At 42.3% G+C, this 16926-nt stretch overlaps 1 protein-coding gene across 9 annotated transcripts in view; it reads right to left on the bottom strand.

The window, feature by feature from the left end:
- The window catches only part of LOC144929079 (kalirin-like), a 130726-nt gene that overhangs the window by 97298 nt on the left and 16502 nt on the right, over window positions 1-16926 (bottom strand). For 6 of the 9 annotated variants that reach the window (XM_073305149.2, XM_078854786.1, XM_078854783.1 and 3 more), the window contains exons 2-3: window positions 2803-3086; window positions 1668-1772 (exon numbers count right to left, since the gene is read on the bottom strand). In XM_073305149.2, coding sequence (XP_073161250.1) covers window positions 1668-1772; window positions 2803-3086 — 389 coding nt within the window. The remainder of the gene's footprint in view (window positions 1-1667; window positions 1773-2802; window positions 3087-16926) is intronic. The other 3 variants (XM_078854782.1, XM_073305150.2, XM_073305152.2) reach the window with 1 other exon arrangement.

The following is a 16926-nucleotide window of genomic DNA, read 5'->3' as shown; positions in this document are numbered from 1 at the left end:
TTAAAAACAAAATCTAAATTCTGCAGGCAACCAGCCAGGAGCAGACTAACACCATACTGGCATGGATCCAAAGCTTTGCTCCCCCACCACCCCGACCCCTCCAGACAGCCAGTAGTACATGCAATACATAAGGTCAAGAGTCCATGACTCCCAGCTGCTGCCTGCCCATCTTGCTGCCTCCACCCAATGTTGTAACAGAAGCTGACAGATGAGAGGAGTGCCCCTGAATCCACCCTGTATCACTCTGATCCATGGGTCCATGCACTGGCTAGCTGGCAGAGACTTGCTGCTCACTGCCCTTTCTGAAGCTCCTAACCAGCAATAATCCTCCCCAGATTTTTGGGGATGACTTCCTGATCTCTCCCATTTTTGCCTCTTTGCACACATTAACTAACTGGATCGTGAGGGGTGGGAAGTATAGTGTTAAAACAGATGCCACGAGGAAAGAAAGGAAGCCGCTTACAGGAGAACAGATTTGTAGGAGTTGGCAGAACAAGGAAAAAAATAAAATATGTAGACAAGACAGACAACCAAGGCAATTAAGTGAAAACAAAGCAGATCCATGGATCAAATTCACAGGTTAAAGTCTCCCCTCACTCCAAAGCAAACTGAAATAATCCAAGGATTCATTTTATACACCACTATGTCATTCACCACAACAGAATGCCTCCAGCAGCCTCTCCATCACATGCAGCTAAATGGCACTAACAATAAGTAAAACACCCAAAAGGGCCAAAGAGCTCACTTTCCAAAACACAGGCACCTTAATATCCACATTGGGTGACTAAATGGACATTCAGGCACCTAAACAGTAATCTGGGTGCCTGAGTCTCCAAATGGCTAGTCTAAGATGCCCAAGTTTGAAATCTGGGCCTGTAGTAGCAGAAATACAGATGGCACAATAGAAGAGAAAAACCTATTGACAAGTAGCCTATCAGCATGATGCACAAGCATGGGAAAGAACTGAAGATTCCTATAGGACCTAAATTGTTGCTCCAGCGCATAACAAGAGAAGTTGGCATTGGTTTTCTTTTTTTGGTCAGGCGAGTGAATACCCCCAGTTGTCTCTGGAAAGAGCCAGCAAATAACACTTTGAATTTATATAGAACTTTTCAAAGTTCCAAAGCAGTTTAGAATGGTGCATAAGGACCTCTCTCCCCATTTCACAGATAGGAAAGCTGGGGCACAGAGAAGTGAAGTGACTTAACTGAGGTCACACAGGAAGACACTGGCAGGACTTGGATTAGTGCCCAGGTCTCCTGACTCCCAGTCAGTTTCCTTTCTGGATCTCCTGCATTTGATGATACTACATCTGCCCTATTCACTGCGGCCAAAACAGTCACCAACCAGCACACACACACCCCAACCACCCACCCCAGTGTGGAATTTAAGTTATAGAAAATTTTAACACAAAACAAAGAAGAAGCGTCCTTATGCACCAAAGCAAAGACTACACAACTGGATTGCTCAGCAGACACCATTTTCTTAAAAGCTATTCAGTGAAGGGTTCTGAACAGTGACACCACAAGAAAATTGTCCACTGTAACCTGACTGACCTATGTATACTGGAAGAATTATTCACTGTTAACAATATAGTCAAATGAATAAAGCACAGTCATTTGGGGAACCACAACTAGCCAACAAACTGGTTAGCTGCAAAGCCCTACCATTTCATCCTGCGTAGGGTCATTGTCAAAAATCTTCATAGGAGGAGGAAGCGGTGTGTGGGATTCTTCATCTGGCTCATCTTCTCCCCAACCCTTCTTACTCTTCTGAAAGCAAGATCATTGTTAGACACAAAAAGGCTAGTTATCCGAACACACCACTTCAAAGCCTAGCTAGCTACCTTTATGCTTATTTCTAATACAATAGCTGTATCAACACAGATACGGGGCCGGGAGGATTATGGATAAGTCATAGTAAATATTTTTTTTCCACTATTGAGAGATCAGCCAGGGACAATATACTCTTCCAAAGCAAGTTGTTGAAAGCCATTAAATAATAGTTAATGGGACACCTAAGATTTTTTTTATTATTTACCTCTATTGCCTTAGAGGCCACATCTAATTTACATTAATAAAAGGTAATGTAAAGCTTTGAATTTCTTATCTCCCCATGCATTCAAATAGCGTGACCATTTTCTGTTCAACTTTCAAGCTAGAGCTGCTGACAGGATGGATCACGAAGTAACATTCTAGTCAGTGTGACACAGGGAGACAGTGACCATTATTGCTGCAGATAAATATATTTAACAGAATAAAAAATTGGTATGGCTTACTTAATAGAAAATAAGTCAGTTTAAAACAAATATAGGTATCAGCATAAATTGTTAATCATTACTCAAGAATGCTTACTGTGCATCTTAATCTGGAACGTCTTGTTTAGTTATTAAATTGAAACAAACACCAAACATCCTGGTGTACAATAATTTTGAAAATCTTAGCCCGAATTAATGTTAGATATTCAAGATGGCAAGATCATATCTGTGGTATAAATATAATCAATTTTGTTTTAGTTATTCTGAAAAGATATTACATCTTTCATAATCACAGTAGTTTTCCTTTAAGCACAAAAGGAGGTTCTCTACCACTCCACTCAGCCCCCCCACCTAATTTAGCACACTTTCAAGTGAAAGTAAATGAGAACAAGGCACCATTATTCCAGAACAGTGAGTGTACACAGTTAGTCAGGAACAGCTGTTCCTGACTATGTATAATACATCCTTATTCTGGACTGGCAGACAGACATCACTGAATGCTCTGCCCAAGATGCAGTCTCATCTACATTACTCTTAATACATACCTCATCTGCACTGTCCCCTTGAGGAGTGGTCTCATCACCAGGCTTTGGTGAACCCAGGTCAAAGCTCTTCCTGCCATCTCGCACTTTCTTCTGTTTTTTGAGGTTACTCTCAGCCTTCCCACTGTTCAGCCGACGCACAGGACTTGTCAGCCATTTTTTCAGTGTGTTTGTTGAACGCTTTGGGCCAGGAGAGCTCTGGATTGAGTTAAGGGATGACTGAGGCTGCAAGTTGGCCACCGATTCTGACTTCCCTCCATTTTCACCGGAGGAGACTGAATATGCATCTGAAGGAAACAAAACAGATGACTGATGACACTGCCTGCTGGCTTTCTGGGACTACCCACAATTAGGATGTACCATGTTACAGTGCATGGGGATTTGTGCAAAGCAGAACAAAATAAAAATGTTTTGAAAAATAAATTTGTCAAGTGTTGAACAAGTCAGTCTGTTTTCTTCAGAAATTAATTCTATAGCACACCTATATTTACTGCACACCTGATTGAAAAAGATGGTTAAGATTCCTCTAAATCCTATATACTTCTCATTTCCCTCCATATTACCTGTACTTGTGAAACATCACAGACAAAAAATGCAACTAGATTTTCTCAGTTCCTACCCCAGACTCCACTGTGAAGTGAGAGCAAGGCACAAAATAGCTACAGCAACAGCTACTACCATAAAGCTTTTCTAGCCATCAGCACCTAGTCAGTCTGTTCCATTTTGTTTCCACTGGAAACTTAAGTGATCATAAGTACGTACTGTGCGTCTTCTGTTAGCTATACAATGATGGGTTTTTAGGCTGCGTCCCTGAGCTTGTGCTAGCTTCTTGCAAGAAGTGGGAAAGTAAAGTATAGCTTTGAGAACTGCTTCAGAAGTAATTCCTGACAGGCTCCTCTTTTTGCCCATTCCCTCCTCCTGCTCAGTAAACAATGTCCTTGGTTTAAGTGAAGCCCTTGCACCTTTGATCTGGATCAGTAGTGGCCAGCTCTAGATTTAAAAGTGAATCATGCTGAGCAAAAAACTAACATCTTTAGATCTGGCAAAAAGGTGAACGTCACTCCATTTATTTCAAAGCATTGAAACTTTTTTTAGAAAAACAGGATTAGGAATTTTGTACAGATTCCACTGGGGTAGCTGGATTTTGTTTTCAGGACAGCAGAGGTTATATTACTGTATCTTTTAAAGATTAGCAAGGAGCTAGGCCATAGGGCAGCCAGGGAAAGTAGTGGGCAGAAGCTCTACAGCCAAAGGGAGACTACAGTGTTCCTTCAGTGTACAGAAGAAAGTGACACTTTGCCATTGCCTGATTAAATCAGCCAGACATTACAGAAGTTGAATTGAAAGTGTTGTTCAGTGTACCAGGTCTGCTTCCCTCAGTGCAGACGGAAGACACCCAGCATATGGGGATCCTGGGGTGGCATAAAGTCATTGCAGAAGCTCTTATTATTATCTTGTCTTTCCTACCCCACAAACAGCACAAACAGCCAGGGAATAGAGAATGTGGGTGGGTTGGGTTTAGTGTGCAGGTGGGCTATAATATACAGGAGGTCAGACTAGATGATCTGGTGCACCTCTCTAGCCTTAAAACCGACTCTCTCCCTCTCTATACCCCTGAAATTCCAAGCTGCCTGGAGGCTGTTGATATCTGACAAAATAGCAAAGTCCTAGCTTGTACCAGGTGATTGATACATACGGTGACCAGACAGCAAGTGTGAAAAATTGGGGGGAGGAGGGGGAGGAGAGAGGAAAAAATAGCCTATATATAAAGAACCAAAAATTGAGACTGCCCCTATAAAATTGGGACATCTGGTCACCCTATTGGTGCAGGCACTTGCTGGCTCTAGGATTGGTTGGAGCTCAAAACTGACATAATGGCTCTGTGGATCAATAATAGGATAATGGACCCTTTACCTCCAAGGCTGCAAATTCAAATCCAGCCCAGGTCAATAAGGACTAAAAGTTCACATCTTGACTATTCGGCAGATGGTGTGAAAGGAGGTATGACTGGTACTCAGTAAATGGTTTTGCACATCACTAAAACCACCACCACATTTGGCATCCTCTCTGGCAGGCACAGCAGCAAGATTGAATTACACACATCCAGAGAATTGTGAAAATTGCCCTTTCTTCTCAAACTGATTCTACAAGAGAGGCTGATTAGGTTATGGGGAACCTACTCCAATGGGAGACCATTGCACAGCACAGGTTGCTGTCAGAATGCTTTCCCTTTTCCTTTAATCTCATGTGTTTTACAATCCTGGAGATTTAAAATCCCACTTGCCCTACAGGAGTTTCCTGCTTATAGGGCAAATTCCATAGCATAACACTGATTTCCCACAAAACAAGACATTTTTCCCTTCAGGACAAGTTCACCTTACTTGTTTCATTTATTGTTTTGTTTTCCTAATGTCAGAGTCTTGTTCTGACAAATTGTGATTATACCGCAATGAATTAAAATGGGTAGTGATCACTAGATTTATTTACCTTTCCATCAGTGCCTCAGTAAAAAGATTCAAGATGGCTGATCTGCTGGAGTTTGTTTTGGATCATAATGTTACTTTGAATGCAAGTTAGGGGCTTCTTTTCATGTTTGGCTGTGCATGCTAACATCTGCTGTTAGAATCCCCTCCCACCTGGCCCTCCAACGAGCATAGTACCCTTTGGCCTTGAATACCCTGCAAATGGGGCTAGCCCCGATAGGATTTGTGCACAGTACACATTTAAATTGAGAAACAAAAGAATCCACTCTCCATGGCCACCGAAGTGACACCTTCCATGAGCCCATGAAGGAGTTTTGTACAGGACAGTAACTTTAAAAGTTATTTTAACTGCTAGAGTAGCTAGCAGTTAAAATAAGACAGCTTCCTGGAAACAGATGGCTGTTCTGTTTCAAAGGGGAATATTTCAGTAGTAGAAACTTTGCTGAGTGAAGAGATGTGGAAAGTTTGCATTCCACAGCTAACATGCAAGGGAGTTTAAACTGGAGAGGGAAGGGAACTTATGTCCTGCATGTTGCTCAAAAGTGCAAAGTTACTATTCTAAAACCTTGAATTTTGCTGACACAACAGGGTATGCTGATAAAGTTTTGCTTTCAAAGGAACACGTGAGTTCTGTGAATGGAAAGTGTCTGAAGCCTATCAGACAGCAGATAAGCTAGCCTCTGAAAACAGTTCTGTAAGCCTCCCTTGTACCTATTTAAAATCAGTTGATTAACACAAAATAGGCTGAAAATAAAATCAATAGTAACTGACCGAAGCCATGCATTTTCATAGATAAGGCTGGTTCTTTGACCTTAAAAGGAAAGGAGTCAAAGTTGGTGGGCCCAAACAAACAAAAAACAAAAAAACACCCCCACAACTTTCTCCCCCCTCCCCTGCCTTTGGGGCAAGACATTCCAAAAGGGCCGTCTATCATCTGGCCATTTTCAAAATAGTTCTTCCTTTCCCCACTCCAGCAGAGAAGTGATAATCTGGGCATTCTTAATGTTTGAGGAGCCAAACTTTAGCTTCTCTTAGCCTATTGCAAACTAAGCAATCCCCTCCGTTGTTCATAAATTAACTCTAAACATGCAGTAAAATGCTTTGTTTAGTGACCTAAAATTGTAAAATAGTAACCCCTCTCCCTCCAGAGTGGCTCTCTGCTGGCAAAAATATTACTACTTTATAAACTTGGACCAAATTGGTTAAACCAGGAAAGACAGCAGAACTAGAATTAATTTGCAAACTGGATACAATTAACTTAGGCTTGAATAAAGACCGGGAGTGGATGGGTCATTACACAAAGTAAAATTATTTCCCAATATTTATTTTCCTCACCCCCACCCCCCCCACTGTTCCTTAGACATTCTTGTCAACTGCTGGAAATGGCCCACCTTGATTATCACTACAAAAGGTTCCCCTCCCCCTGCTCTCCTGCTTAATAGCTCATCTTAAGTGAAAAGAAAAAGGAGTACTTGTGGCACCTTAGAGACGAACAAATTTATTTGAGCATAAGCTTTCATGAGCTACAGCTCACTTCATTGGATGCATTCAGTGGAAAATACAATGGGGTACGAGTTTTTTCATGAAGTTGATAGATTTCCACGCCATACGGCTAAATTCAGTGCCTTGCATAATGACAGGTTTCAGAGTAGCAGCGGTCACTGTATTTTCCACTGCATGCATCTGATGAACTGAGCTGGTACCTCACAAAAGCTTATGCTCAAATAAATTTGTTAGTCTCTAAGGTGCCACAAGTACTCCTTTTCTTTTAGGCTAATTTGGAGTATCTTTACTTAGGCAAATATCCCACAGTGGTCAATGAAGACTCTGCCCTAGTGATGACTAAAGAATGGGACACAATTTATAGGGGTATTTAGAGGTATGTGTATTATATAAAAAACAATTTTTTTAATGTTACCCAATTTATCCTGGGACAGTACAAAAAATGGATACTACCAGATTAACTATACATCATAAAATCATGGCTATAGAAGGGCCACTGTTGCTTCCTGAGCATCTGCTTGCAGCCAAGTACCATTCTGTAGTGGCCTGCCTCAGTTTCCCTCCTCCCCCTATGCTGTAACAATGAAGTCACTTAAACAGCCTAGTCAAGAAGCCAACACACACTACTTTATGGCAGTATATCTCCCTACAGTAAAGCCTTCTGAAAGGAACACTCGTACAATTGTTTAAAAGGCTCTTTCCTCAGAGCCCAGATAAAAAGCAATAATCCCAAAATTAAACAAAAACCACCACCCCCCTCTTTAGGTTCCAGTCACAGCTCCTTCTACTTTAATGGCAACTTAATTCTGTTATTGAGTGTCCAGTGACACTGAAGTGCTCTCCTACTGGTTTTTGAATGTTACAATTCTTGATGTCCGATTTGTGTCCAGCAACTACACACCACACAACAGAAACACTAACCCAGGAACCAACCCCTGCAACAAACTCCGTTGCCAACTCTGCATATCTATTCAAGGAACATCATCATAGGACCCAACCACATCAGAGACACCATTAAGGGCGGTGTGGCTGATGTGGTTGGGTCCTATGATGATGTTCCTTGAATAGATATGCAGAGTTGGCAACGGGGTTTGTTGCAGGGGTTGGTTCCTGGGTTAGTGTTTCTGTTGTGTGGTGTGTAGTTGCTGGACACAAATCAGACATCAAGAATTGTAACATTCAAAAACCAGTAGGAGAGCACTTCAGTCTCCATGGACACTCAACAGAATTAAAAGTCGCCATTCTCCAACAAAAAAACCCTCCAATGAGAAACTGCAGAACTGGAATCAGTTTGCAAACTGGACACCATCAAATTAGGCTTGAATAAAGACTGGGAGTGGCTGGGTCACTACAAAAAATAATTTTTCCCTCTGTTGATATTCACCGCTTCTTGTCAACTGTTAGGAATGGGCCACCCTAATTGAATTGACTTTGTTAGCACTCGGTAAGGCAACTCCCATCTTTATACCTGCTTACTTTATTTTCCACTCCATGCATCTGATGAAGTGGGTTATATCCCACAAAAGCTTATGCCCAAATAAATTTGTTAGTCTCTAAGGTGCCACAAGGATTCCTCGTTGTTTTTACTGATACAGACTAACATGGCTACCTCTCTGAAACTTGCTGTGTGTGTTCGTTGGAGTGGTAAGGTTGCCACACCTCCAGGATTGTCCTGGAGTCTCCAGGAATTAAAGATTAATCTATGTGACTAAACCTCCAGAAATATGCCAAACCAAAAATTGACAACCCTATAGATGGTCTGAAAAGGGACTTTGGGTGCCTTGCTGTTTAGATGCCCAGTTTACTGAATCTTTTTACAGGGGCTTGATGTTCAGAAAGTCCTGGAAAAAAAAATCTGCTCTCTGAAAATTAGGCCCTCTGAAAGTGTGCCAAATTGAGCATCCAAGTCACTAGTCACTCTTGATAAAGTCTCCAGAAACTCCAAAAGTTCAGACCAGGTCAGATCTCTGATGGGGGAAAATTAAGTCAATTATTTTTTAGACTTATCAGTGGATTTCTTCAGTCTGAGGTCTTCAAATAGATTGAAATTCAGACAGCAAGAGGTATCAAGTGCAACAGTGACGATTTGCTATGACTCTCTCCTAGTCACAAAACTACCGGTGTGAATGTGCACTGGAAACAATTTCATTAAGATGATCCAGGTGAAGTTTGGAAATTTTACCCATAAAGACTGATTAACTTTTGCCCTCACTTCAAAGGACAGACTACGGGAACACCAGGTTCTTCTGGAACAGCTGCAGAGTACAGCAAATGGGCATATCCATGTATATCATAATGTCACCACTATGCCAGGACAGAACTTTTAAATGTTTACCTGGTAAACCAAAATGTCTACATTGGGTTCAGTAGACTAATACGGCTGGATAAGTTTCCTGCCCAAACCACTCAGACACAAAAAAAAGAGTGTGAGGGCCTTTCTACTTGAATATGGACACTGCTGACTCACATTAACAGGTCTTTAATACTCTTCGATCTGGTCCTGTTTCAAAGATTAGATCAAAGCCCAATAACAGATTATTGGTGTGCGTCAGCATGGTACAGATGGTCAGTTAGGGGATGGCAAGCTAGTATGAGGTACATTCACAACCCAGCTTGCACCTCTATACAAGTCTCCAAGAAATCTGTTGCTTGGCAACATGACAGTAGCAGATATTTACAGTCAGATTAAAAAGCCTTAAAATTTGATGGTTTTGCACTGCTAAATTAGTGAACTTGTTTATTCTTGTTGCTAAAATGGACCATCTCCTAGATTTAAGGCTACTACTCAGGAAGAGGCTATTTAAATATAACATTCTGAATGAAAATTCAGAATATTGAAAGCATAGCCCTTGAAACGTTTCAAAAAGAGAATGTGGTGCCAGGTGACTAGTATAAGTCATTTCAATTTAACTTCCCCACCCCCTACAGAGTAGGAACTAGAAGAATGTGATGACACTATGTTAGAAATATCTGATTCAGCATTACAGGCACTAGTCTCTCCAATGAGGTGCTGAAAAGACTTCTCACATCAAATTACAGAAAAGAAATCTTTTAGAGCCACACTATTCAAACTATCTATCTAAAGAGAGAAACTAGTTCAGATGTCCCAAATGGCTTTCATTCTTGATAGCTAGGCATTAGAATAGCTTACAGCTGTAAAAATGTCAGTGACTTACAAAAGGATAAAATTCTGTTTTAAAGTCAGAAGAGCAAGATCACAGGATCTTAATGTGAAGTTTAACTGGGATGACCTTACTATCTCAAAGCAATTTTCTGTAGCAGTGATGGACAACTGCAGGCTTCCTCAAAAAAAAAAAAAACCCCCAGAGTGTAGGAATTTGATTTCTGTGTTGCATTTCCAAGTCATCTAAGCATCATTCCAGGTAGGGCAGAAGGATTGTACCTCAAGGATGTCAAATACAGTTAACAAGATTGTGAACCCTACTGGCAAACTCACTGAAGTCAATGGGACTATACCTGTGAATAGCCACTCACTAGTGGGAGTAATGGCTTCATGATCTCTCCCAATAAACCGTCAACTGAGCTCTATTGTGCCTTCCAGAGCCCATTTTCCATCTGCAGCGGTTATTGCAAGAAAAAATGCTCTCTCCTTTATGGTGCAGGGGTGAAATATCAGCATAGGAGGAGAATATGGATTCCATTCAAGTTACCAGTTTTGGAGACCTTGAATTCCTTTGTACTTGAGTGTCTTGGAAAGCAGGGTTCTTCTGTGCCTACCGTGTGTGTGCACAATGAGAACGTTTACATTAGCACTTATTTTTAAAATGTGCATTTACACAAAATCTTCATCTCAATCAGTGAGATGCTCACTCTTATTCTTGCAGTCTGTAACGTTCTCTTCCTTCCCAAGTACATCCCATTCCCAATGTACATACGGAATGGTCTCAAGTCTATAATTTAGGGACTGATTCAGGTTCCTTTATTCATACTAATACCTTACTTCTCATGCCACACCATTTAAAGTGAGGAGGACTAGTCAGGAGGTGAAGTTCTACTCAATGCATTTAAGGGTGGCTGAATAAGGCCGTTGGATTGCAAGCTCTTTTGGTCTTGCAGGTGTTTTTGTGTAAAGCATTTAGACATGCTAGTGGGTGCTAACACGCATTAAAAAACTTCAGCGTTTGGGAGGATTGAAATCTAAATCCAAGCTTTACAGCTTGAGTAGATTCTAGTCACTACATGCACCTACTGTGAATTTGCAGCAGAGTTCAAGAAACAATCCATCTACTTTGGATTCCTGGCCAACAACCTACTGCATTAGAGTCAGGTTTGTCAGTAAAGGAAGAAATCTTCCCATTGCTTATACAAAAGCAGCTAGTTACACTGCTAAAAAGCTAACATGTGTCAACATTCTATTATACAGAAGACCACCTTTTCAAATCAAAGCCACCACAAAAGGTTTCAGTGAAAAAGCCACAAGAATGTGCAAATAGTCCTAAGCACCCACATAGATGGAGAAAGACGACAATTGGAGTGGGAATTATTTAAAATTAGAGTGGTGCTAAACTTTAACAAAACCTAGGCACAAAATTGTGCACATTTCAGATTTCCTTGTAGGTTCAGAATGCTGGTCAATTTTGTTAGTATTCATATGTTTCAAAAAGATCTGCCTGAGCTTACTTGAAATTCAGCCACAAGTCAGAAGAAACTCCATGCTACCTGGTTTTATGTCTGAAAATAAGTTCAGATTCACCTGCAAAATTTTCACCTACCCTCCAAAGTATGGAAGATGTTTGGGTTCAGCATTTTACTTTGGGCCCATCTGTACTGGAGATCAGGCAGATGTTGGCAGTTTTCTATTTTATTTTTGGGGGCTCATCCGATGCCCCAACTCAAAGTAACACTGAAAAGGCATCAAATGAAGTTGCCAGAATTCTCACAGGTCAGTTTCTTGGGATAAATAATTTCATCCACATATTCAACTGGCAAAATTATATGGACTTCCTGGAGTAAAAGTTGTGTTAGAATTACACAAAATATTTGAGAAATAGAAAGCAACATACCTGGCTAAAAAGATAAAAAGGAGTTAGAGCCAGAAGTGTGACAGACTTTCAATCTAATGAAATTCAGAAGTCTGACTTCCTGGTTCCACTATGAACATGCAAATCTGACCTCCAAAATTAACCAAAAAAAGACTAAACTCGAAGTTATGCTAGACATTTAGAACTTAAAAATAGTTTCTTTACTGAAAACCTGGTATTACTTGTAATGGGCAAGAAAACAGAGCTTGCTTTGATTCAGATAGTATTTAGAAGAGGGCACTCCACCTACACTGCCCAAGTCAATACAAGGTTTTAGAATCAAAAAAACATTAATATCCAGCGATTTCTAGAAAGCATAACGAATGCTACCGGGGGCTTCTATGTCTTAGGGTAATAGTCACTGATCTCCCTGGAGTTAAGGAATGTACATCTCCCTGGTTATGCTATTCAGACAGGATAGTAGGCCAAAGCAAAATGAACAATCCAGGGACTTGGTGTACTTTGTATCAGTCGCATCTCTCAGCAGGAAATTAGTTGAGGTTAAGCATGTGACAGTTCATTCTAACTAGCAATAAATCCCCAAAAGGCAACCTGCCATTAACTTCAGCTGAACAGTTTTATTTTAGCTCAGTTCTTCAGACATGAATTTCCTCAGAACACTCTTGGAAAGCTGAGAAACCAAACCAGTCGCCAGGTTTCGGTTGTGTCAATCAATAAGGGGTTATGTCTAAGAACTCCACTTATCAAACTGGAGGTCAGGAATGAATTATTGCAACTCTAGGAAAGTTTCAAAGATGGAGCTAAACCAAAAGGCCTAAAAAAGCAGCTCTGAACGGTGTAGTCTTCAAGATTCTTTAAAAATAAAAAAAAAATGAAAAAGGGTACTGAGAGTGCGATATGAACACGTCTAGCCTCTCTAGGAAAAGGGACAAGGGACAGCACAAGGGAAAGAAATCAGTAACAAAACCCAGACACTGCATCTTGTTACTGTCCTATTAGAAGTAACTGTTGAAGTCAGTCTGGCAGAGAAATAGCTAGAACAATTAGTCTTGGTGTAGCATGCAGAATTAAAGCTGTTGTAGGTGATCTTTTGGGGAAAGGAATCTTATTGCAGAGTATCTGGAGGACGAGAGTGCACATGCTCTATGGAGGAGTATCTAAAGCTAAGAGCAGGGTAGTACATGCAGTAATTACTTACAAGCTAGGAGAGCAGCCAGCCAGAGAGGCTACGACCTGACCTAACACCTACAGAGTTAGAAGTAACAGCATAGACACCTGCCGTTGGGTGAGCCCGTCATACTCTGGTTGTCCCAGTCTCTCTGAAGCGTGCTCACGCAGAAAAGCATAGACCAACATCACCACCTTCCTTAGGGAGGTTTTTTTGCTTTACTGCTCTTATCAGTCTTCTTGACAAGCTAGTCTCTTTTCACAATTCACCCCTCACCCACACCACTTGTGTCTTATTTATAGTAGCCACTCTGGAGTTTGTGGCAAGAATCACAAGGAAGCAAAAGAGAGTTCATCAAGCAGCTCACTGTGTGAGGTAATCCCAGCCAGCCTCAATCTAGAGTTGAAGAGCCAGAAGAGTGAGAGCTACGCCAAGAAGGGAAGCCTTACTTAGCTCCCTACAGACCACCACCATAGGCGCAGACTCTGTGGGTGCTCCAGGGCTGGAGCACCCATGAGGAAAAATTGGTGGGTGCTCTGTACCCACCAGAAGCTCCCCTCCCTAGCTCACCTCCGCCTCCTCCCGAGTGTGCCGCCGCATCCTGCTTCTTCCCCCTCCCTCCCAGCGCTTGTGCCTCGAAACAGCTGTTTCGCGTGGCAGGCACTGGGAGGGACGGGGGGGAGGAGGAGGAGGAGGAAGAAGAACGTGGCGCACTGGGGGAAGAGGTGGGGCCAGGGCATGATTTGGGGAAGGGTCCAATAGGGGCAGAGAGGGGGTGGAGTTGGGGCGGGGCCAGGGGGGCGCGAGCACCACTAGTGCCAATGAAAGTTGGCGCCAAACGAACATTTACTAGAGGAATCATTCTGAAGGGTGAAAGAAGTCAGGATGCCATGAGTAAGTGTTAAAATGTATTTTCTGTGGAAATCTCAGGCACGCTTGTTCATAAGTTTCCAGAAACCCCCACACATACCAGGCAGAGAGGACACATTGTGAACCAGCTCAGAGCACAGCTGCAACAAATATCACTTGGCTGGCAAAGACAGATAGGAGCATTCTCAGTGTTTAATTAGTAATGAAAGAGGGGCTGGAGCTCAAGCAAACTAACAAAAAAATTCATAATTGATGCACGAAGCCCAGATGTGCTGGGGCTCAGCCCTGGCAAAAATTAAGAATCGAGTATTCTTCCCACAAGGCAATGGAGTTGGGTAGCAGGTTTCTGGAGAAGACTCAACTTTGAATGCCGCTTGGTTTAGTTTCTGGCTGGGGGGGGGGGTTCTTTTTCATACAAACTAATGTTTATGTCAAAGCTATTGCATGTTTCTTTGGAGGAATTTTTAAGCGCCAAACTCCTTTCACTTTTCATTTTGAAATTGAAACATTTTGTGAATCCATGACAAACAATAATTCTGGAAGTTACATGCTGGGAAAGAGGATAGGGTTGCCCACTTCCTAATCACACAAAACTGAACACCCTAGCCTTGCCCCTTCCCTGAGACCACACCCTCTGTCCTGCTGCTTCCCTGAGGCCCTGCCCCCCACTCACTACATTCCCTGTCCCTCGCTGACTCGCTCTCCCCCACCCTCACTCACTTTCACCAGGCTGGAGTGAGGGAGGGGACGAGGGCTCCAGCTGGGGGTGCAGGCTCTGGGGTGGGGCGCTCAGGGCTAGGGCATGGGCTTACCTTAGGCAGCTCCTGGTCAGCGGTGCAGTGGCGTTAAGGAAGGCTTCCTGCCTGTCCTGACTCCGTGCTGTGCCCCAAAAGCAGCCAGCCGTAGGTCTGTCTCCAAGGCAGAAGCACAGCAGGCGGCTCTGTGCACTGCTCTCGCCCACAGTCACCACCCCCGCAGCTCCCATTGGTTATGGTTCCCGGCCAATGGGAGTGCAGAGCAGGTGCTAGGGCAGGGGCAGTGCACAGAGCCCTGTGCATCCCCCTTCCCCACCCCACCCAGGAGCTGGACCTGCTGGCTGCTTCCACGGTGCAGCGCAGAGCCAGGACAGGTAGAGACTAGCCTGCTTTAGCTCTGCAGCACTGCCAACCGGACTTTTAATGGCCCGGTTAGCAGTGCTGACCTGAGCCACCAGGGTCCCTTTTCTACCAGGTGTTCTGGTTGAAAACCAGACACCTGGTCACCCTAAAAGAGGGCCACTCATAGCAACAAAAACCCTAAAATTTTTATTTCTGAAATTCTATTTAGCAAGAGAGCTTTCTGCATTCTCAACATAAATTCAGTTATGTTAAGAACCCTTTGTGGAAACCTGAAGTGTGACGTAACCTAGAATTTTTAAAAACCTGCCCACTGCCACCCACCCAGTAGGTGTGAAGTTGCACATGCAAGAAGCAGTGCATCATTTTTGCATAGCACTAATAAAACCATTCACTAGAAATTATAAATATACCCTCCTTTTAGCATAGATCACTATAAAATGTTTAAACATCCATATGGAGTCCAACTGATCAGCTTTTTAATTTGGATCTAGCTATTTTATTTCTGCTATGGATGGCATGGTAGCAGTCTGTGGAATACCATCTTTTATCCTAGTGGTGGGCACAAAAACAAAATTTGTTACACATACTTTCCAAGCAGCTGTTAATAAAACACAAGGCCTATTCTTTTACAGGGTGTCAAGGGTCAGCTTCATTCAGCAGCTCTCAAAATTGAGCTACAGTAAGAATTTTTCCACTTTTAATTAAGTGATTCCTCAGTGACATGACATCACCACTGAAGCCAATGTTGCCCTAGGCTCAAAGCAGGCCTTTTCTGCTGTAGAACAAACCACTGCCCCTACTCAGAGAGCTCAGAGAAAAGAGACAGCATGAAGACATCTGACTAGCTTGTTTACAGCCCAGGAGCGCCTATTTCTGTATCTCAAAAGGAATCTGCAGACATGCACCCTGGCCAATTTCTAATGGAAAAAAAAATAGAAGCCACAATCAGATTATTGGGAACCAAAAAACATTTTTTGCACAGGTTTGGAGGAAAAGTCTATGGTTAGAATGATGTCACTAACCCTTCCAAGCATACACAGGGTTTACAAAGCCTATTCAGTGAGGAGATGTTCTCCTTTGACATTCTGAGGCTGTAAAGAACTCACAGCAGAGACTAATTCTTCCTCTACATACCGACCAGTGCAAAATATACTGCTTAAGTCATATAGTGCTACTAAGTAACACTACAAGATAGGATGAGAGGGATACAAGTGTACAAAGGGAAATGTGTACTGGGGGAAGAGTCCCACTACATTCCTCTATTGAGGTCATAGGAAGCCTCATGGTAAAGAAAAAAACTGGTTACAGCCAGGGTAGAACCCCCAATATGATCTACGTGCATGTCTAATTGTGACTAGGATTAGGCAATGACAGAAAAACTGTACAGTCAAGTAGATGTTCATGCTGGACTGTTTTCACTTGCTCACTCTTAATATATTATTCAGCTCTGATAGTCCCAAAGACAGAAGGATGGAATAAAAAATAAGTTGTGGATGGTCCTGGGGCTACAGTGGACACCATATGACTAACGAGAATGAGAGTAGAGCTGTTAGATGATAAATATGCCCAAAGCCACATTGCATACTTCTGTGCCTGAGCTCCCAGTGCCAATTCCCAGAAGCTACTTTCTCCACCCCCTTGACTTCTAAAATTACTTAAAGAAAAATATATCCTTGTAGCAAAGATAATGAACATGGGTTAAAGGAGGTCTGAATAAGTGTAAATGGTGGTCACCAAGTAAAACAGGAAGATCTGAATTACTGGTGTTTTATATTTTACTGTTTGAAAATTACAGAGGGAGAACAGGCAACCAGCTTCAAAAGACACTAATTATCCTCATAAGGCTGTTAGATTTGCAAGAGGTTTCAATACACTTTTCAGAAACTCAAATCACCACAAGATGCCCCCAGATAGTGACAAGAAGAATATAGGTTTCAGAGCGGTAGCCGTGTTAGTCTGTATCAGCAAACAACAAAACAAAA

Source organism: Lepidochelys kempii, chromosome 11, assembly GCF_965140285.1.
Source record: "Lepidochelys kempii isolate rLepKem1 chromosome 11, rLepKem1.hap1, whole genome shotgun sequence".
NCBI lineage: Eukaryota > Metazoa > Chordata > Testudines > Cheloniidae > Lepidochelys > Lepidochelys kempii.
The sequence above is the reverse complement of the archived record's forward strand: the minus strand, read 5'-3'. Positions and strand labels throughout refer to the sequence as shown.